Source organism: Anas platyrhynchos, chromosome 2 (genome assembly GCF_047663525.1).
Source record: "Anas platyrhynchos isolate ZD024472 breed Pekin duck chromosome 2, IASCAAS_PekinDuck_T2T, whole genome shotgun sequence".
NCBI classification, from domain to species: Eukaryota; Metazoa; Chordata; class Aves; order Anseriformes; family Anatidae; genus Anas; species Anas platyrhynchos.
Window position 1 is genome coordinate 133,627,059 of NC_092588.1, and position 23,280 is coordinate 133,650,338.

At 42.0% G+C, this 23,280-nt stretch overlaps 1 protein-coding gene across 4 annotated transcripts in view; it reads left to right on the plus strand.

The window, feature by feature from the left end:
• Positions 1–23,280, plus strand: part of SLC25A13 (solute carrier family 25 member 13) — a 97,794-nt gene extending 74,514 nt beyond the window's left edge. For all 4 annotated transcript variants that reach the window (XM_027450822.3, XM_027450821.3, XM_027450820.3 and 1 more), the window contains 5 exons: positions 5,989–6,129; positions 17,373–17,511; positions 20,925–21,083; positions 21,167–21,257; positions 22,063–23,280. In XM_027450822.3, coding sequence (XP_027306623.1) covers positions 5,989–6,129; positions 17,373–17,511; positions 20,925–21,083; positions 21,167–21,257; positions 22,063–22,252 — 720 coding nt within the window. In that variant the 3' untranslated portion in view covers positions 22,253–23,280. The remainder of the gene's footprint in view (positions 1–5,988; positions 6,130–17,372; positions 17,512–20,924; positions 21,084–21,166; positions 21,258–22,062) is intronic.

Sequence of the window (23,280 nt, forward strand, 5' to 3'; positions counted from 1 at the left end):
TGTAGGGAAGTTGTCACAACTTGTATCTGAGTCTTGCAAATCTGTACGAAGCAGTAGCAGGAATGTTCTTCTTTTCAGACTAATTACAATTCTATTTATGAGCACATTTACGGGAACGTTTGAAGAGGCTTGCTTTACGTTTTATGTACATGTGGACATTAACAAGAGTTCGTGATTATAGCAGCGTTCGCTGTTTGTGCTGCTCCAGACTAAAACCTCTGCCAGACCAAGAGAAGTCTGTCCTCGGAAGACAAGAAAGATTAGCTGGGGAAAAACACAGTTCTGCCTGAGCAGCATGAAAGCTGTTTCTGTGCTAGCCTGGTCGGGGTAGTGAAAAGCAGATGATTGAGGGCTCAGGAAATCTCCTCGTGGTCTGAAGAAAAGGTATTTACTATATGAACTCCCATTGCTAAAGAGCATTATCAGAATCCTGTATAGATAGGACCGCAGATGAGAGCACACAAAATAGCACAAGATGGCTTGTCTGGATTTTTGAAGCCTGGCTTTATCTGAAAAAAGGTAACACAGAACCAACCTTTTGAGAACCCAGTGTGATTTACCTTTGACACAGAGTGCCACATAATTAAGGTTTCCACCTTTGAAATATATAAGAAAAACAGTCACTTTGGACAGATGTCTGTTACTCAGTACCTTTTCTGGTAACAGGCAAGTCCATAGTGAAATCACCTGTGCAGCAGCTCGACACAATTCATCTGATGATATCTTTTGGTATCTTTTGATACATAAACACCAAGACTTTTACAGGTAGTTTGGAGCACTGCAATGGCACTCTGTAAATCTCCCTTCTAAGCCTTAGAGTTAGTGATTCTGTGTTAAATTATTTATTTTTAGTAATGTTGCCTTTTGTTGAGCAATGAGGATGGTGATTCTTGAATCTCTTGAGTGCCTTTTTAATTTAGATTTATTTATTTTTTATGATGGAACAATCTTAATTTTGTGTCTGTACAATGCTCAGTACTTTAGGAACCTTGACTTCAATTAGGATTAATGTATGCTAGCAACTGCACAAGAAAACAAGTTGCATCTGGCAAGCAGCAAGGAATAAAGGCTTGGAACCAAGTGTGATATCCCATATGACTGGATATGATAAATAGTTGTCTAGAAATTTAGGACCTTGCACCAGTCTGTCGTCTTGTAAATCCACTGAGTAAGCAAGACATTTCAGACAATTTCTTTTCAAGAGGTTAATTGTATAATATGTTGCTTATGTGTTTTAATGGTTGGCATTAATTGCTATAATTGCCATTCTTGGGTGATATTGTTGGAAATATTAACACTCTCGTAGCAGTAGTAATCCTTTCTTCATCCATAAACGCTAAAAGATGGTATGTGACAAGTTGGATAAAGAAGAAAGATCCAGGCTGACCCTAAATGCTCTTAGCTGAAAACAAGAAAAAGGCTAGGGCTCAAAGTAGTAAATAAGGTTAATTAGATCTGCTAGAAGAGTTAATGAGCAATAGTAATGAAAGGCAAAGAACTTAGTACTTTCTTCTGGGATGGAAAACAGAATTTCCTTCCTGAATTGCAAGTTGGGTTATTTTCAGAACCTACAATGAAGCTTTCAGATGGATATTTGAAAGCTTCAGGAGGGTTAGATCTGGTGTATTGATTTCTTATCTAGACTCAGAGAGACACAAAATGTGGTTATATGAAAAAGAATGGAAATTTCTTGTCTTAGTGTAATGAAGCAGGTGAAAACCTGTTTATTTACCAATAAAATTTATTACAAGGTGATTTAGACATGTGAAGGAGAAGAAAACATTCTGACTTCTTAAAACTGGGGTGTTGTTAATCTGGTCATTATTAAACTTTTTAAAAATTATTATTTCAGTATAGAGTGGGCTGTATTTCCCCATGGACAAAAAAATAAAGCAACAGAACACCTCAACTATTCCTCCTTCTCCTTTCTGTTCTGTGGGGTAGGAAAGTAGAAGGAGGAATGTGATAGATAGTAGTGTTACTGTACAAGGCTATACTGCCATCGAGAGGTGTTGGGTGATATCATACCAAGTACACAGTTAAAGAACTGCAGAAGTGACAAAAAATATATTTATAAACATTCACATACATATGGATGCATGCTAGCTGTCCACGTGTTAAAACACGCTGAACATTTTATAGGCATGCAGATTTCTAGTAACGCATGTATCAGGTCTAGGATGATGGAGGGGTGTATCTCTTTTGTTTTCTTGCTTTACATCAAACAAGACCGTAAGTGCTTGTGATCAGGTCAAATGTTAAATTCTTTCTAAATAATATGGGCCCTTTGTGGGCCCCTTCAGATAGTTATGCACCAGCTCTAGGTATTCACTCCTGTAAATAAGCCAAAATTGTAGTTTTTATTTAATCACATGATAATAAAAGCAATGGATTTGCTGTTCCAATTAGATCGTTTGTTTCTTTAAAAAGCTGGGGAAAAAAACAACACATTGGAAGAGGTGATAAGGAATTCAGAGTTGGGGGTGTTCAAGCTTGTAACTTCAGTCTAGAAAAATTGGTGTTACTGGGAGCTACCTACATCAAACATTTGATAAAAGTTATCCCAGAATGATTTTTGTGATGTTTAATGGAGAAATCATTAAGCTTGAGCTTGCCCGAGCTTTAAACTGTGTTTATTCTGGCCAAGAAAATAGTATCCCAGTTCTTACCTTTGGGAGTGTGCTTTAAAAGTTTAAAATGAGGACATAAACTTTTAACTGCAGAAGTTACCAAATAAAAAGTTAAACTTTTTGCCAAATAAAATGAGCAGTATGATATGACGTGTTGGTTGTGTTTTGTCTGTTTTCTCCACAACAGTTTATACCAGTACCTTGAAGAGACTGAAAAAAAAAATAGATGAATGAGATTTCTTTCATTGCATTCACTAAGTAAAAACTCAGACGGAAGGGAGAAACAATGCTATTGTGATTCAAGCTACTGATCTGGAGATCAGGGTATCTGGAGACTGTTACTAGTCAACCTAGGGGGACACACACACTGGGCATACAATTAACCTCCTTACCTTAAATCCCCTGCTTGTAAAACTGGAGTCATTGTACTTTCCTCACAGGAGCACCGGGAGGAAATGGCCATTAATATTTATGAGAGAGACACTTGCATGCTATGATGATGAATAACACAATAGGAGTTACCAGTACCAGACAAGCAAGAAATCATTTCATTAGAGAGTATAGTAGCCATCTCCAGTTTGCTTCCCCTCCCTTTTGAGAGTAAGGATCTGCAGTTACCAGCATAGACGGTAAAATAACAGGGTGATAACAGCTCCCCACCAGGCAGCTGTCCCTGTTACCATTGGAACTGCCCGTGCACTGGCTGATGGCAAACCAGCCTTCGTCTCCATCGCAAAGTAGGCAGGTGGCAGAAACCCTCCTCCCCAAACCTTCTGTCAGGTATCGTCTGCCTCATCGCTTTCAATTACTCATCATTTGATTTTTGGGGTACACTTTTGGTCAAATTCAGGGGATGACAAAGGTTGTGCAGTGTGCTGGGCTAGTACCAAGACGGATTTGTAGGAAGACTCCATTGGCAATTTCCAGTCTCTTTCGTTAGATGTCCTCTGTGGGCAACGAAACCAGGAGTCCTCACATCAGTTGTTCCAGTGTTTTTGGTAATGGCTGGTGCGTACGGCTCTCAGTGCTTTAAAAATTTGGATACAGCAAGCCTGCTTATGTGAGGTGGGTCAGTAATAGCATCCCCATTTTTCAAACAGCAAGCTGAAACAGAGAAAGGCTTGTGTGATGTAGCCAGAGCCACAAGCATGGGACGCTCCAAGTATCACCGCAGCCAGGTTGGACATGCAAACACAAACACTGGTGTGTGCCAGCACTTTAAACACTTCCCATTCGTTAAAATTCAGAAATTATTTGCCTTTATTCTCCTTTAAAATCAGGTACGTTTCTATTTCCTTTCTCTAAATATGGAATTCACTTATAAACATCTTATAGATTTTTAAATTACTCAACATTTTGGTGCATTAATAATCATAAATTAAACTCAATTTTGCTGTCATCTTTTGAGTTTTGATATGGTTTTCCCATAGTGAGTATTAAAGAACCACTTCATGTGGAGTCATGCACAATGAACTGCAAGAATCATACTGAGAGAAAGCAGTTTGTTTGTGCTAACCTAGATCAGTTGATACGAATCGTTAAATAGTGTATTTTAGGGGATGGCTGTGGTGTAGCAAATTCGCAAATGAATATTAGCACCTTGCAATTGGGATATTATCCTTTTAGGAATAAAAAAGAAAAGGGTGATGGCATGTGGGAACACTTAATATTTGTAATACATAGACCGTACTGTTTATTACATAGGAATTTAAAATTCACCAGAAAAACCTTTCCAAGATTTTTTTTTTGATTTTGAGACTTTGCAAGATGAGTAGACAAGTAAAAGAAACTGTCTCGTTTTTTGTTTTGAGTGCTTACTTAATATGTTTTAAGTGCAAAACTGAAGTCAGTGCATGTGCCAAATAATTTATCATTCTAATTTCTGATGGCAATAAGAATAGCAATTTTATATGTACCAGGATTCTGGTTTGGTAAATGCAGTTAAATTAAATTATGCCAATTTGAAAGTCAAAACCAGTTGAGTTACACAAGAGCATGCTTTTTCTGGTCAAAATAGGAAACATTTGGGATATTTTGGGGGTTATGTAAAGACTTTAATTTGTAACCACACCGTGTATGCTCAGTCTAAGTGGTAGACAAGAATAGTTGTTCGTGCGATTTGCCATTTCTTCAGCACATTATTTAAACCATATTACTGTGCCTATTTTTTATTTTGAATGATAGTTAATCTGAGCTGTGATTAATTCTTTTAACATTTGGATAATTTAAAAAAGATGTGCACATACCGTGCGCATACTAGACATGGCTGGATGGAAGTGTTTTTAAGGGGAATTTATTTTATTTTAGTCGTTTTTGTTGTGGGGAGTGTGGGGGTTGCCCTTTGGATAGTCTGTGACATCTGAACCTAGAAAGAGCATAGATGCTAGGCCTTATAATTAAGAAATTAACAGAAATTAGAAGGACACTGATGAATTTGGCCAGATAGAGCTTGAAGGTTTGAATACACCTAGGCTATATTATGTAACCTTTTTTTTATTTTTTCTAATTTTTAGCTGGGGATCTGTCGGTGTAGCAAAAAGGTTATGTTTTATGCTATACACTGTGAATGAAATGAGCTGTGCTAGGACTAGTTCAGAGTCTAAAATGCATCCCACCATTGTGTTTTAAATCCGACTAACTTTCAAGATCTGTTGAACGATACCTTACCAACAAATGGAGGTTGACACTCTAAAAACATTGAACAGTTCGTGATTAATGGCATCTTTCAGTATTGTAGACCTTCTCTCTTACTTGCTGCACAAATAACGATGTGGAGCTCGGATTCTTGAATCAAACAGCACTTAATGACACCGAAAGTGGTGTTTCACTGGGATTTTAAAAAATGAAAAGTTATCTGCAGTTCTGGTCTTTGGAATCCCTGGGTGCTTTGTTGTATGAATTCTTGCCAAAATTGAAAAAGCTTCTGCCAGAGTTTTACTCTTCAATAGTGTTTTCACTTTCTAAGTACTGACAGGTTCATCTCGATTTCTTTCCTTAGTTACTAATTCTTTCTTTTGCTTCATTACTCGCTTTACAATGTTCTTGGCTTGTCAGTATTGCCCAAATTGGCGTTTGTGAATATATCCTTGCAGCAAGAATTGAGCTAGCGTTTGTTTGATGTGCTGCAGTGTCCTGCAGTGGCTGGCCTGCTTCCTCTCTGTTTTCTGACCATTCATCTCCTGTGGGGTAGGTTTCTTGCCTTGTGAGATGCAGTTCGTTAGCTAATATTAAAACTCACATCTGCTAATAACTCAACTGATTGCAGCAGGATTAAAAATATCTTCTCTCGAATGTATCGGGACGTTATGTTGGAAATAATTTAATGAGTTAACATGCTGCCTTCTATTTTTAATTTCAGGCTGGAGGTTCTCAAGTGATCTTTACCAATCCACTAGAAATTGTCAAGATTCGATTACAGGTAGCTGGAGAAATTACTACTGGACCACGAGTTAGTGCCCTTACTGTGCTACGGGACTTGGGCTTCTTCGGTCTCTACAAGGTACCTTTTTATTTATACATAAGTTAAAAGCCAATTATGAATATTTCAAACCGGAAGATCATCTCAATACTCCCTCAAACTTTAATGAATGAACATAATTGTACTTCTTTTTAATTCTGTTTTGTTTTTTTTTGTGTGTGTGTATGTGTGATATTGTATCTTCATTTTTCATTTCTAATTAAGGGAAGGAACTGTCTTGTGTTTTTAAGTGTGTGGTTCTTTTGAATTTCACTAAAAATTCCTTTTATCATTTCAGCAGATCTGGCTGTAAGTATTGTTCATTGAGGATTAGTTTATGATTCCTGATGTTCTGCCTGGTGTAAAAATAGACTTATTTTCATCTGCTTTCATGATATAGAGCTTACAGTTGTGGAGCAATGCTTTTGCTTTTCTGTGTTTGATTCAGCAGCTTTCCCAGATGTCATTGTTAATCTGGTGATGGGAATTAATTACAGCACAATGAGGAGTGAGGAAATACAGACAGTGGGAGCCCAGCGTAAAAGTAAACTCCTAAAGCAAGCTTCCTCTTACTAGTTTAGAAGAACTTCGTACCAAATAATCCTGGGAAAAGCTGCTTTAATGAATGTGCTCTATGCTTGTGCTTTCTCCATTATCCTCCATACATATATATATAAATACACTCATAAATATATGAAAATAAAGTTAGGTTTAATGTTAGACCAATAAACACACGTGCACACACACAGACTACAGCAGGATTAAAAACATCTTTTGTAGATTCTAACAGGATGTATGCTTGGGTGTATAATTTAAAGGGCAAACATACTGCCTTCCACTTTCTGATGAAGTAGACAAGATACGGAGGGGTATGAAAGGTCCTGGAATACTTTGAGATAGCCACTACGCTAGGTAATGAAACAAAAATTGTAATGAATGCTGTACACTGCAGAGCATCATGTGGTGTTTCTTACAATTTCACAGTTTACTTTACAGGAGAAAGCTTTCACACTGGCTGTTTGTCCCAGTGTTTCTAGTGCAATGTGTAGGATTCCTCTGTTTCTTATTTACAGCAGTGCAACTGTAAACTGAAGATGCTTCAGAAAAACAAATGAGCCCCATCCCCCTCCTCCATAATATTTAAATTTCATCCACATTTTAAAGCTCACAATCCTTTTAAATTGTTCTTTTAACATTACAAAGAGGAAGCCTGCCCGGGGAGTAGATGTATGTATGTTTTGGCCTGGAGAGAAGTAGCAGGTCTGAATAGGATTTAATGGGGAGTTGTTTTTCCCTTTAAATCGACTTGCTAATTTTTTAGGTGTTTTACTGAAGCTGATGCCATTGTGTAAACTCCTAGTAAATGACATTATGGTGTCGATCAGGTCAACATTTACAACTGAAAACATGGATATGGTAAACAGTCTGCATCCCTGAGGCTGTGTAGGAATGGAGGGCAGCTCCTGACTTTTACATGAACTAGTAAAAATAAAACACAAAATGAGAAAGAATGACAAGCTAGTTGACTCAAGGTAGCATTTCTACTTTTTTTTTTTTTTTTTCCTGAATACTTGCTATTAGTTTTCCAACAGTGTTTGCTGTGTTTTTTCCATTTTTAAATAATACAACCTGAGATGATACGGCTTATTTGTGTTTTCTAGTGTATATGCTATGAGAATATTTTTAAGGAATACACCTGAACATGAGCCGTCACATCACTACTTTGCATTAAGACAGGCAGTGTTGTTTAATCACAAGCTATGTGGTTTTGTTGGTTCATTCATTAAGTCCATTTATCTGCACAAAAAAAAAAAAAAAAAAAAAAAGCTACAGAAGGGGTTTTGATTTGTTTTTACTTTTCTGCTGTCTTTGTTTCTCTCTCCCTCTCTGCCCCTTCCTCTTTTCTTTCCCTGACCCTGTTCCTTGTGTTCGTGTCCTTTTGCAAGTCCAATTTGAATTTGTTGCCTGCAAACACTGGACAAATTTGGCAAAACTAGAAAATGACCTGGAAGTCAGTCATCCACCCAACAGAGCACAGCCCACATCAGAAAGCTCGTGTCCGAGTGCACCCTTAGTCACTGCTAGCTCTGCCATTGGGCACGCTCATGCTGTTATTCACCAAATATTTTAGTGCTGGAGCCAAAAAAAAAAAAGAAAAAAGAGCAGTCCTATCTGCTGTCCTTTCCTTACACCACTGTGAATATTGGTGCAGCCACATAATAATCAGGAATGGGAAATTAATTAAAACTGAAAAAAAAAAAAAAAGCTTAGTTTCTTGAACACAATGAACTTGCTGTGTATTCCTTACAATGGTCTGTCCACACAGAGGGAGGAGAGTGGCCTCACAGCATGGGGAACTCATCGTTCTGCATCAGAGGAGCTTCACGGTGCCTTGAGGTGCTTCTGGAAGCAGCAGTGCTAGATGCATCAGCATCATTTGTCTGAATGCCTGTGCTGAAGCTGTCAGCGTTGGCGAGGTCAGGCAGGGATTAATACCTCATTGCATCGCGTGTAAGTCACCAGCCCCTGAAAGCACTGCCCAGAGGCACCAGTGGTTGAAACTGAGTTTCAGCCTAAACCAGATTTGGAAGGTGCTATCTGTGTGGCTGCTGCTGCGCGTAAATTAATTCAGTGGCTGTACTGAGCAGTTGAATATCAGATAATAAATACTGTGCTGAAGAGAACTGAACTATCTTGATAAATTTGGAATGGTTGTACTCTTAACTAGTCAAATTAGCTATAGAACTATAAAATAGAAATGAGGATTTTGTGTCTATCTCAGTACTTGTTGTGCTGGTCTCTCTTAACATGAACAGGACTTTCATTTGCATCTTAACACTTTGGTTTAGCTTTGTTTTTCATATCCTCGTAAAGATATACCTGATGCCCCAAGTGTATTTATTTTTAGTAGGACTAAATAATGATGTATACACGCTACTGCAGAAGAACAAAAACAAATACTTATTTTAGAAAATATTTTTGTTTATGAATCTTGAAGTTACAGGCTTGATGGGCCTTCATGCAAATATTCCAGATGTTTAAACACTGTCGTGTGCTAGTGATGATTAAGGACCAACTGATTCACTTAATTTTGCAAGTGAAAGCAAAATTCTAGACTTCTCAGGATTTTTTCTATTGTTTGTTTGAAATGTTTTTTCTTTAATTATTTTTTTTAAATTGTTTAACAGTCCAAAATTTAAATGTAATATTTTGTTTTGTAGTCAATACTTTTTTCATTTTTTTTCTGTTTGCTATGAAGTATTTTCTGAATAATTGTGATATTTTTTTTCTTTCTTTTGTGGCCCAGAGAAAGCAAACCCAACAAAAATTGCCTGTTCTATCAGCTTTGGTTCGAGAGTATAATGTTCCCTCTTTTCCATTTGACCTGTTAGAAACTCTTGTAAAACTGCCCTGAGAAGGGTTGACCGCAGTTTTCTGCAGTGGTTTCCACCACTGCTCAGTATCTGAATATGAGAAGGCGACCAGCCAAATAACTCACTTCTGATGACTGGATTAATAGAAAGGCTTTTGTAGGAAGGGTCCTTAAAGATAGCTGGTTCCAACCTCCAAAAAGCCATTAACCAGTGCCCGTAGTGCTGTGTCCTACACTACAACAGGTGAAGTTTCCATTCTAGCATCAGGTCTGATGGCACTACAGGAAAAAGTGAAGATGGCCACTGTCTGGAGGAGGCCATGGGATGGTAGAAGAAGCTGTGGAGTGACACCATCCCCTGTTGCCTGCAGAACCTCCTTAGAGGTCTCACTGTGAGAAGGGATGGAAAGGGATTCCCTCAGCCTAGCAGGTGGCTGGTGAAATCCACAGAGAGCAAACATCACTGATTTTCTGTACTGCTACCAATAGAGAAAACAGACTTGCTAGAGACATGAAGTAAATAGGGAGATATCACATATTTAATAAAAGGTGGACTCCAGAAGTTGTGATGTATGTTGAAATTAATATTACCATAATGATATTCTTTTCAAAACAGAAGCACAGCTTCAAGCAGCTGTATTTCTGTGATGAACGAGCACATTACCAGTCAGTCCATCAGCTCATAGTAGAGCAGAAGTGTTTCCACTGCTTGTCAATGCAAGTTTACTTCGGTGTTGATAAGTTACAAAGCTCTTAAATCAGGAATGGTCATCCAGTCTGTGGCACGCTGGCTCTTCTGGTTCTGTCTGTGCTTTGGTGCTGTTTCACTTACCACACTGCAGGGAGACTGCATTACGGTTCTGTGTTCCCAGTTCAGACATAAATCAACTTGAAAGCTGTTCTGACCACAACAGATCAATCCAGCATGCTCTGCTTACTTCCTAAGAAACGTTTCTGCTAAAATTTGGGTGAAAATCTGTGAGTCCGGTATAGCAGTCACCAGGGAAGAATGCACTGCCATTAATTATACCCGCAGCCAAAAGGACTGAGGGTACGTCAGTCCTAGCTTCACAAGGCAAATGCCTGCGTGTCTTAACAAGATCTACTGCTTGTTGTTTGAATTAGTTCATTTTGCATTAATTTCTAACCGTGAAACGCTTTTTGTAGATTTTCAAATAAAAAACTTCCACGCACCCCGATACGGGTAATTTCAGTGCTCCCGTTGTCCATTAACGGAGAAAACTAATGCACAGGCAAATAAATCTTGTGTCACATGTCAACAAATTAACAAAGGAAATGTTATGTCAACCTTTTTTGCATCCAACTGAGCAAATCTTGTATTGATTATGGTCGCAATTATCCCAGTTTTCTAGTCCAAGTGCAGAGCCAGCTGGTGATCAGTGGGAAGCTGGGTCACACGGTTTTGATGCCCCCCCTGTTTTAGGGAAATTAATATTCTTTGGGGCCATTCATTGGTGTGTTAACATCGTGCTCTGCTGTGCTCATGTCAGAACAACTCATGGGAGTGCTCTGCTGTGATCTCAGCTCTGTGCGCTGCTGGACTTACAATGTTAATTTGTGTTGAAAGCTGGTCTGGAGTTCATCTGGGCACCCTGACTCGGTGTTTGACCACATTCATGTTTCTAAACAACAACAACAAAAAAAAAACTTCCCAACAGGAGGAGTCTTCCCTGCACCCTTCTTTTAGGTGGCTGAAGAAAGCAGTAAGGTGTCAGAGCTGGGCAGAGTTCCCTCAGCCTCTCCTTATGTGCCACGGGCTACCTGACCGTCTTGGTGGCAGCGTGGCAATGTCTTTGGTGTACTGGGGAGCCCAGAACTGGCTACTGGACTCCAGGGCAGTCTCACCAGTGCTGAGTGGAAGGGGCACATCACTTCCCTTGCACCCTTGCTAATGCAGCCCAGGGTGTGGCTGTCTTTACTGCACGGAGGCATTGCTTACTCATGCTCAACTTGTCCACCAGCACCCCCAGGACTTCTGCTGCAAATTTGCTTTCTGGCTACTCAGCCCCAGCCTGTCCTGCTGCCCGGGGCTTTTCCAGTTCAGATGCAGGACTTTGCATTTGCTGTTTGGAACTTGATGATGTTCTTGTCAGCCCATCTCTCCACGCTGTGAGGGTCCCTCTGCACAGCAGCCTTGCCCACTAGCTACTCCTCCAAATTCAGTATCATCCAGTAATCTGCTGAGGGTGCAGCCGTGTTATCCACAAGTCTGGAGGTCAGGTTGTTCAGTCACGGTTTGGTACACCCGTACTGGGTGTTCCCAACATCTCCCTCACCCTTCATGTGCTTGGGAACAGCTTCCAGGAGGATTTGCTTTGTAAATCTCCCAGGGACCGAGCTGTGTCCAAACAGCTTGTAGTTTCCCAGATCTTCCTTCTTGCTCCTCTTCAAGGTGGGTGTGATGTTTGTCTTTTTTTTCCAGTCATCTGAACCCCTTTGACTGACTCGATCTTTTGGCAGTAATAGCAGGCTCCCTGTGACACCAGCCAGCTATCACAGCACCACCGGAGGTGTCTCAGCTGGCCTCACACACTCTGTGTGCAGATGGCTTAAGTGCTCTGCCTACTGGAGGTAATGCCGTGCTCCTGCAGGCTTTTCTAGCAGGCTCATGTAGATGAGAAGCCTGAGTGCGGATTTTACTAGTAAAAAGCAAGGCAAAGAAGTAATTTCACCCTCTTTCATGTTCTTTGTCTCTGTGTTCCTCGCCCCGTTGAGCAACAGCCTCATAATTTCCTTCGTTGTCCTTTTGCTGATGTGCTTCCAGGAGCCCCTTTTACTCTCCCTCGGCATATCTCTCTAGATCCAGCTCCAGCTGACTGCATTGCTGCGCACCCAAGCAGTGTTTCTGCCTTTCTCCTGGGTAGCTTGTCCCAGCCTCTGCTTCCTTTTTCCTTTCAGCACTGGAGCTCACTCATGAGCTCCCTGTCCATCCGTGCTGGCCTGACACGCCTGCTCAGCTTTCTGCACAGCAGAGCAGACCATCCTTGTGCTTTCAGGAGGCTATCCTTGAAGACCAGTATTATCTTCAGGTACCCTTGTAACCCTCAGTGTTTTTATTTGGAGGGAAAACACTGTCATGGTGCACAGAGGTCCAGGTCAGATCACTCAGATCTCCTCTCATCTTCCTTCCCCACCAAAGAACTAAAGACAAGTATTATTTTTTTTCCTGTCATTTAATTGTCCTTCATCACAAATACAATTTAAAATGGAAGCTTCCTCCAGATTCACTCTACCTTAGATGTTAAGAGAGTAGCACTTCTGTAATGATATGCAGCTTTGAAATAAAATTAACTCCAGCAGAAAGAAGACTTGATACATACAGCTCATTAGGCCCACTGCTGGCTTGAAGCCCTGTAGTTCTTTAAAGCTAGAAAGCAAATATTGTTTTTTCTACCTTTGTCTAAAATTCAGAACTGCTTGTGTAAATACAATTTTAGGCCATTGTGCTTCTCAAAACCCAGCTGCTCCTTTGGGGAGCACATTGCAGCACTTTTGCAGAAGGAATTTGTTGCCTCTATTTGTCTTATTTCTGCCAGTAATTGTTGCTGTGAAAGCACCAGGGCATGGAAGCGTATGGGTGGTAAATCCTTCTTCAGCTGCAGATGTTCCGTAGATGACAGCTATTCTTAAAAATATAAAGACAGAATATCCCAGTCAGGGAAAATATCATTTAACCTAATGCAAAATACCATTTATGTTGGCAGAAGTGAGAAAGGATACGTTTCAGGTTTTCACTGTTTTTAATAGATTTCATGTAATTTCTGATTACAATAGAACATTGAAGTGATTGTACAAGATCAGGTAATCTGTTTTTTGCCTATCTTTTACAGCAATATGCATAATGTCCTATTAAAGTCAGTTGAATTTATAGCGCAGTGGTTTCCAAAGACATCTTTAAAATGTTCACGTACTGTTCAATGCTGGCATTGTGAGTATACCTACTTATTTTGTACATCATATGAACATATATAAAAAAAATAACATTAATTTTGCAATAAAATATTGCTCCTTTTACACATAATCACTCTGGATAATGCTTTGCAGCATAACACACAGTGATGCTTCCTAATTTTGTGCAACAAAGTTATTCCGTGATTCCCAAGAAGATGGGAAATAATATGGTAGTGAAAGACCCTGTGAGGAAAGGATACACTGGTTGTGGTAATGTTCATGATTACAATTCCTAGAAGGTATTTAGCTCAGGTTCGTGCCTGGGCTGATACTGCCAACAGAGCTTGCGTTTCCAGAAAGAGTGAGAAAAGCTCCCAATAGTCTGTTCTTCAATGATTTTTTGACAACTGCATAAACGGACTTCTGGTGTGTTGACCTGGAAAGTGTAATCTCAGTTGACAGGATGTGTACCGAGCTCCCACCTGGCAGCTTTTGATAAGAGCCGAGGTATTTCGCCTCTTCAAGTTGTGGGTTTGCAGCAAGATGATAAACATATGAAACGGAGCAGAAAAAGTTTTGAATTATATTAATTTGCATCCAGCACGCTCGTTTGTGACTGTGTTCTCATACGTGAGAACCTGCTGTTCGGAAAGTTTATTTCCAAGAAAAGCCCTTCCGCCTAAGTGTTAGAATTTTTGTCTGCAAAGTGAATGTGAATTGCTGGCACAGCGTTAGAAACCAGTGCTTTATTCCCCAACTCGATGTGCTAAATCAGTTTTGTGTGCTGGTTGGGGTAAACACGTGTGAATAAAAACCTACAGCGGCTTTTAAGGCAATGTCATTTTACAGTAGAAAAAAATTACAGCCCTTGAAAGCAAATGCCAGTAATATTTGTCTGACTGCTACAAAACCTGTTAGGTGCTGTCACGGCTCCGGTTCCAAAGGGTTAACTGGGTAGTAAAACCCAAGAAGAATGCAAAATGATCAAGAAATGACATGCTGCCTATTGTTTGTAGCTATAGGATCAAAATAACAATTATACATGCCAAATAAATTCTAAACCTGTAAAGGAGAAAAAGAGGGGGTGGCTGTAAGTACAGGTGCCAGAAGCATTAAATAACCCTCGCAGACAAGGTGCACCACTGTTGTCTTGAATGCTGCTGGGTCCCCCCAGTCTGGCATTTTTCCCCCTGCACTAGACAATGTGCATTCACTGCAGGAGACTCGGTTAAGCCTGCGTCTCCCAGACCTGCCGGCTCCTTGTGCCCAACCCGACACAGAGGTGCCTTTGTCAGTATAATTACCCTCCCCTTGTAGTAGAAATAGTTTGTTTAGGGCCTTCTTTGCAGGTAGAGCTGGTATAAGCAGGAATTAGCATGCTAAAGAACCTGCCCCGGCCCTGATTTGGGTTTATTTATCAGAATCTTTGACAATCCGTTGTGTTTTTTTTTTTCTTTTTTTTCTTTTTTTTTTTTCCCTCCATTGGTGTATTCAGTGAGATAGTATCCCAGATCAGGAGCTTTAGGGTTATTAAAGGGATGGAAGGTGGGAGCCAAGAGGCGTGTAGGATCTCCCACCCATGTCACGCCTGGCAGGGCTGCGCCTCGGCCGCCAGAGCAACCCCGGGCAGGCCATCCTTACGGCTAGCTGGGGACTGATTAAAACTCCGTATGGCTTTCAGCACGTTGTCCACATCAAAAAAAGCGCGAGAGGCAAAATAAATGTCGCTTTTGCTTTTCAAGATACTGCGGCCAGCTTCCCTAAGCCATCCTAATTGGCCTAGGCCGGTTGCGGATGATTAACTTGAAGTTAAACGAGGCCTGCTTTTAAACACGCTTTCCCAGACTTTAAACGGGGCGATGGGGGGAAACTCTAGACTGTTGTGATACTGGAACGGAGCCAATCCGGGTTATTATTCAAGTGGATCCAAGTTTTGATCCGGGTTTTGTTTACACTCGGCCAACTGAGTTGATGGACATCCTCTCTCTCGGTGTCCCCGAACGCGTGTTGTTGGTGATATCAGCAATGTGCTCTTTCTGTCCTCTGAAGAAGAGCCTGTTAACGAAGGGGGAGGAATATTAGCATCCCAGGTTCAGCTAAGGGTTGCTTGCAGTTGGAGTTTATTGATTTCCATAAGTTATTTTAGCTATGTAGAGATATTTTGGAGTATGAAAGAAATTCAGGGGGAAAAGTGTGCACAGTGCTTAATGGCAACACTGCAAGGAAAATAAAAGTAATGTGCCCTGAGGGCAAAGGCAGCGAGGAGATCTGCTCCGAGGAAAAGTAGGCTCTAAAAATAAACCTTGGAAGAAACCGTGTTGGGCTGGGAATGTTTCATTAGTGAATTTCATAATTTTTCTGTGAGGTAAGTACAGTGCAGACGTTTGATCGTTAAAAAGTTGTTTTTTCATACAGAGCTTGGTAAAACCCCAGTGCTTTGGGTTTTCTTTTTTTTTTTTTTTGGAATGGACAGTCAGGGAATATGGGCAGCTCCCATTCTGAAAAGGACAAGAAGAAAGCTGAGGAAGCTTCCCAGTGGCTTCCTAGTGACTAGCAGAGATCTAGTGGCTGCTCTTAGATCAAATCTCTATTTTCTCAGAGGTGTTCTCAATATACACATACTGGCATCTCCCGTGGACAGGCTTACAGGATCTGATTTTACCATGATGCCCTCTCTGGAAGGCACTGCAGGCTTTGCAGTATTCCTGACACCTTGCAACCCTTGCGTGTTTGCTGGATAACCAGCATCCAGCTTGCATCAGCAGTCTGTTTTCACTGCTGTTACAGTACAAGCTAAGCTCCCAGATAGGAGCAGGCATATCATTAGGTTTAATTAAATTCTGGGCGTATTAGCACGTCACCTGCGAAATGCCTGGCAGCGAGCCATGCCCTGGCGGAACTGTACAGCCAAGTGCAGGAACGAGGGCATCCCAGGAGGGCTGGAGGATGAACCTCAAGTAGTTTCACCACAACTCCACCCTGGCTTCAAAGAGAGGAGGCTTAGCCTCGTCCGCCAAGCGTGTCTTTCTGAAGCTTGAGCTTACCCGTTTCCTAAATCCACCTCCTGTTTGTGTCTGCCCGCCTGTCTCAGCCCTGGTGTGTCCAGGCTCAGGTGTCTTCTGGATCTCCGTGTTGGGCAAAAGCAGGCTGCGAGTCCCTTTTGCTGTTGGAGCGGGGATATTATTTGGTATTAAATGTTGGCTGACCTCCTGTAGAGGCTTTTTTTTCCTCCTCTTGGTAGAAAACTTAGCAAGCTTTGCTTGCTTGCTGCTACCCCAAAGTTTTCCTTGCCTGTTTACTGCCCTCTTAATTTGAAACCCTCTGCGCTGCTACTAACTACGTTGGTTGTTTGTACCACTTAAACAAATGGGTATCAGGAGCTGAAGCTTGAAAACAAGCTGTATCCCAGCTCACTCGTACTCCAAAAATCACGAATAAATCACCCCGTTACTGTTGTGCGAAAGGGCCGGTGTTCTGGCCCTCTTCCTCTCCCTTGATACATGTTGCAATATCAATTGCAGTGTCTGCACGGATGCATGGACCAGGCACTGTTTTCTCTGAGGTATTTGTTGTAAGTGGGAACGATAAGGGATGGACCTGGCCTGTGACTTTTCTTCAGACATACCCTGAACTTCCTTTGCAGGCACATGGCTAATGCATCAACTATTTACTACTTCTCAAAGGTACTCTCAGAGTTTATGCCAGCACACAACATTTTCCGTATTACCAATAAATAACTACACTACTAAGGAGTAGTAGGGAAGAACAAACAGACAAGATAAATATAACAATAATAATCACTGAATCAAGAAACAATGCACAGACGCTACTCAGCAGAGTGAAACACGTGTATCTCACAAAATTTTGAGAGGAGGAATTGCTTTTCCTATAAGCCCTTTGTGATAAGACAAAAATTGTGATGTTGCTCCGTTTTCTGGTGTTCACAGTTCATCGTGTTAAATTTGTTCATTCTCAAAACCTGTTCTCTTCTTCCACACAGGGTGCTAAGGCGTGTTTTTTGCGTGACATTCCCTTCTCTGCTATTTACTTCCCCTGCTATGCTCATTTGAAATCTTCATTCGCAAATGAGGATGGGAGGGTCAGCCCTGGAAATCTACTCTTGGCTGGATCTATAGCTGGTAAGTGCCCCAACTTCTTTCTGCGTGCCATTATGTCACACCTGCAGAGCAGTAGTTACAGCAATGGGAACTCTGAAAAGCTCAGAACTTGCAGCCTTGTGCCCAATGACATTTCTACCATGCTGTAGAAATGAGTTGGGGTTAAAAATAAAGATCCTGTAAGTTTGTGGTTTATTCGTAATGATCAGGAGGTAAAAGGAAGGGAAAGATTTATGTTCTAATGTTTTGTCATCATCTCTAATCGTTGCTTGTGAAGCTACTGTGCTGTTGGCTTTGGCTGGTTGGCCGACTGGTACAGTCCTGTTGAAATGGTTCATAAATGAAATCACTGAAACTAAAATCATGGCAGTCGTGAAATTCCTTGTGATCAAAGGAATCTTGAATTTTGTTGTATGGAATCCAACAGCCATGCTGGCAGTACAGCTGTATGAACACAGACAGAACATGTGACAAAATGATGAAACTCACTTGCTATCCAGAGTATTTGATGCACTTACTTGGCTTTGTGAGGACTTCATCCTTATCAGAACAGGAAAGCTTGAAAATAGTTCTGACGGTTTAGAAGAAGACTTTCACTTGACAGTAGAACGTATAAGATAAGGTAGAAGAGGGAATGTAAAAATAAAGCTGAAACCATGACTATGACAAAAGGTAAAAACGTAGAGGGCTTGGGAAAGGTTCTGCCTGCACTACGAAGCTGCATGATGGATGGGTGCTTTTTTTTGTCTGGCTGTGTTGTGCTGGAAAACAGTTTCAGAAAGGGTCACCAGCTTGGATCCTGCTCTCTTTCCCACTGCAACAGAGACTTGGCACAGAAGAAGGCAAAAGGTGTAGCTTGTTGTCTTGTGTGCCACAAGCTGCTGCTTCCTAGACTATCCAGATATGAAAGAGGTGCTGAGAATTTACCCTGAGCACTTGCTTGTTTCAGTCTGCTGCGTAGTTGATTTATAAGGTTTGTTTGATTTGTAAGGTTTCTTCTCCCTGGGGAAGCTGTTCTCAGTCAGGATTACACACGGGGCTGTCCCTCCTGAAGAGCAAGGACCTTTTACAGCCAGTAACTGGATGTTGGCCGTGGTCGAGGCCAGTGCAGATCAGTCGGTGTGCCTTGCAGAAGCTCATGGCCTCGGCTCTGTGTGCTGGCTCTGCATTCAGTAGCTCATAGGCCAGAGGAATCAACCCGGCACCAGGAAAACCAGCGGTGTTCAAATGGCTGCTGCTTAAAAACCCTTGTCCTCTACCCTCCCCCAGCCCAAAACAGAGCCAGCCTCCAAGCCCCTCATGGACGGAGCTTACATCCAGCTTATTTCTCACCCATTTTAGTGGAACAAAACAATTTTTGAACTTTAGATCATATTTACAGACTTGAAACATAAGCTGGCATTTTTAAGCCAAGTCATTTCTTAGATTTTCCTATTTTTCTCTTTCTAGCCATTGTCAGGTGATTGCAGACTGAGATAACTGCCCCTTTGAAGTTCAGGCACAGAAGCAGCCTTTATTGTTGCTGATATGGCTTCCCAAACTGGCTATAACGCCAATTTTATTCAGGGCTTCCTGTGAAATCCACTCTAAGTTAACTCTCATGAGCAGTAAAGATGGAGCACTCATCATGCTGCGCACAAAAACAAGAAACATCTTGACTGGATGCAGGAAAAGCGTGGTGGGGGGTGCACACATCAGCTCCCTTTTGCCAAGGGGAGGACACAACCAAAGCCCTGCCACCTCACAGCTACTGGCTGGGGCTCTAAAGGACACCAGCTCTCCACAGCCCTCTGTACTGGGACGTTCAAGCTGGGGTTTAGCTGCTCACCTGCCTCTCTGGCCAGCAGGCGTTGCTGTGTGTGTTTTCCTCCCTTTTGTTCTTGCTGGGGACACGCAACGCGGCTGTCACCCGGCTGGGTCTGCCGCTGCTTCGTGCTGTTCGCCAGATGTCTCAACCTGTTGGGCCACGGCGCGTTCTGAAGAGATGCTGCTAATATCAGCTACAGGATATCTCCCTAATTTGCTCCATCTGCTTATTGCTTCCCCGAACTTCCTCCTCCTCCCAGCGCTCCTCTTTTTTTATTGTCGGCTCCCGCTGTGTAATTTGTCTCGTTCCAATTGTGAGCTCCTCGGGGCAGCGACCTGTAAAATTTTATTTGTCTGTGAAGTCTTTTGTGCTGTATAAATAGCTCTGAAAACAGGATTTAAAAAAAATACCAACAGCTTTAAATGCAAACTATCCTCAGGAATAAGGAATGAGGAATAAGGAGAGGGAAGTCAATGTGTAGTAAGCAAAATTGTTTCTAAGTACGTCCTTTGGTTTTCCTTGAAAACACTGGTTGGCTTTTGAAGGACAAAAGTCCAAATTTAAATTGAAGACTCAGCCAATATCCTGGTGTGGGTAAGGATAAGCACAGAGGAATTTCAACCTTTCTAGAGCTGAGAAACCTACGCTGGGTTTTAGCGCTTGCCTGCCAGGCTGATCACTGTGCAAGTTCAGCATGTGTGTGATCCGGGGGAGGACCAGGAGGGGAGGGGGAGTTCTGATTTTGGTGGCACTCGCACATTTACATCTCTCAGAAGCAGTTTGCAAGAAGGGTGCTTTGGTGCCTGAAGCCAGACCATGCTGGTTTGGACAAAACTTGTTACAGAATTATTAAGCCTAAAAAAAAAAAAGAGAGGAGATTTATGCATCTACATCTGACCAAGTTGGTTTGGAACAGACACAGGATGGAAAAGTAATAAAACCATAAGAGACAGTGTCTTCTGGGTGCAGTCTTGGTGCCTTTTTTTTTTTTTTTCTCCTTAATTCTAAACATGGGCAGCCCCAGTTTGGACAGGAATGAGTTTAGAAGTCCTGCCCGTTGGTAATTTGGTAGCTTTTGCCTTCGGCTGATGATCTGCCAGGGTAAATTTAAATCTTCCTCCGAGTGTTCTTCTGAGGATGTCAGCTGTGGCTTTGCAGCTGAGCAATCTGCCACCCCTAACGAGGAAAATGAACCTTTTTTTCGAGCCCTAGCCCTCGCGCCTTGCTGAGCATTATCTGGCTGTGGTGGCAGTGCTGTGTGAGGCTGAGGGGGACGTGTGTGTGCAGGCTATTCCAGCACAGCGTGCGGCCGGAGCGCCAGGAACCGCAGAGAGGCGTGAAAAGGAAAAGGAAAGACCGACCTCACCTCCCAAAACTTTGTGCTCATTAGCTATGCAAGTTTCTGGTTAGCGCCGAAAAATGCAGCCCGTGCCTCCCAGCTCGACAGGAAGCGTGTGAGAGGGGTGTTCCTCCAGGAGAGGCTTTCTCAGAGGGGAGCCGCGGCCGCCACGGCTGCCTCTTGCTGCTTGTTTGCCTTCCCAGCTTCGGCTGAAGGATGACATCTGCCCTTGGGGTTTGTGGCACTTGTGAGAAGGCAGCAAAAACCTGATGGTTTTTCTCTTCCTAGGTATGCCCGCGGCCTCTCTGGTGACCCCCGCGGATGTCATCAAAACCCGGCTCCAGGTGGCAGCGCGGGCAGGGCAGACCACCTACAGCGGCGTGGTGGATTGTTTTGTGAAGATCCTTCGAGAGGAAGGTCCAAAGGCTCTGTGGAAAGGAGCGGGAGGTGTGTGAAACAGCTCTGATCACTGAGGGAGCTTTAGTTGTGTGTTATTTTGTCACTTAGAGACTGTTTGCTCTTCTTTCAAGCTCGTGTGTTCCGATCATCTCCTCAATTCGGTGTAACTCTGGTGACTTACGAGCTCCTGCAGAGATGGTTCTACGTGGACTTCGGGGGAGTGTAAGTATGTGGTGTCCAAATCTGCCCGGGGCCGCACAGCTGCTCTGGGTTCTGTGTGTCCTGGATATGTCAGGGGCAGGACCTTACCATCACGTAGGGCGCATCGCAAAGGTTTTGTCCATGTTATTTAAGCCACACCACACCTGGATATTCCAGGACCTGCATCACAGCAAGACGTTACCACATTTTATGTCACCATTTTGAGCTGGGGACCTGGGTTACGGAGACAGCAAGAGGCTAAATAATGGGGTGGGGATAAAGCTGCCAGGGATGTGTGACACCTACCAGGTCAGGACACACTCTGCATTAATCCTTGTTAGTGTGGTAAAGGGCATTTCGACACCCAAAAAAGTCTCTAGGTGTTACCAGGCCCAAATACTGTTTGATGGAGCCTCAGCTGTGCCTCCTTTGCGGGCAGTTCATGTGGGTGCACACGTTGCTATTTTAACATACCAGGAGCAGCTGCAGAACATTTAGGAAGCTTTGGGGACAATAGATAGAAAGCCACCACAAAAGTTATTTAAACTCTGCTAAGTTCCCAGATTGACTGTGTGTTGTAGCAGAGGCTGCTGGAGCACAGCTTCCCCACGCTGCAGTTTTGATTAGCAGACTATGAGCTTTATCTGGATTTGACCATCCCCTGTCTCAATGAAGGTGAAGGCCCATGACTGCTATTTGTCAGTACATTGCAGCTTTTAATTTAGTCACTCACTGGGAGGTGTGCTGAGGTTGATTTTTGGAGGAGATTTTTGTGAATGCTCGTTTTGCGCTATGGAAATTAATTCTTCTTATTATTATTTTGCAGAAAACCAGCCGGATCAGAGCCAGTTCCAAAATCTAGGATCACGCTCCCTGCTCCTAACCCTGACCATGTTGGTGGTTACAAATTGGCAGTTGCCACTTTTGCAGGGATTGAAAACAAGTTTGGACTTTACCTACCTCGGTTTAAGCCATCACCACCTACCTCAAAGGCTGCTGCAGCAGTAGGACCCTAAGTTTATTGCTGTAGATTTTTTGTTATTAGTTGGGAAAGAGCCACTTTTCTAATTGGTTAATACTTTTGTTCCTTTAGCTTCTCATCATATAAAACAATTTAGCTTCATTTGAGTTTTAAAGCAATTTTCATCTTAAACGTAATCATTTGTCTTTGTGCTTCCTTAACCAGATCACTGTGAAATTCTTACCAGTTGTTTTAAGTTTGGGACCATGAATGTATTTGTCCACATCTGACATGTGCTTGTGTTGGGAAGACACTAATTTTAGGTTCCATTTATTGGGGAGGGTTGGGTGAGAGCTGTGAACCAGATCATCTTACAGGCAATGCTCGGTTGCAGATTACCAGGGCGGATGTCACACATCGTCACTCAAATGGAAAAACTCAGTGGATATCACGGTGCTCGAAGCGGAATGATTCTGACTGTACGTGTAAATTGGTTATAAACTTAGTGCGTGGCTGTAGAGGTCAGCGAATAGAGACCCGGTACCTGAGTCTGCCAGGACAGCTTCAACTTTTTAAATATGTACACGCACAAGTTCTGTTTCTGGATTGTATTATGAAGCTTTTATGTGGAACATGTTTTTGTAATGGAAACCACATTTATAAATGTTTAGCCGTTGTATTATGTTACTGGTATCAAAATGCTCAAAAGAAAGTGTTATTGTCCATAGTCTTTGCACTTTATGGCAGTACTTTGGCATTCTACTACACATACAAGGAAATTTCATAACTAGGTGCCTATCTTGGGTTGCTGATGTTTGGAATTCAGTTTGTATATGCACTTCTAGTAAAACGCTGCTTGTTTAAATAACTGCAATAGAAAATTCATGCACTGTATCAATGGTACCTGCCTTAACTGCTGGCTTGTAATTGGCAAATAGGTGGTTTCAGATTCTTATTTACTTCATTGAGTCAACAGAGATTAAAATACTCTAAAAGAAAAGATTTTACTTAATTTTTTGGTGCCTTGCACAGTGTTTAGAAAATGATGTATTTATGAAGATAGAAATAAACCTTTCAAACAGA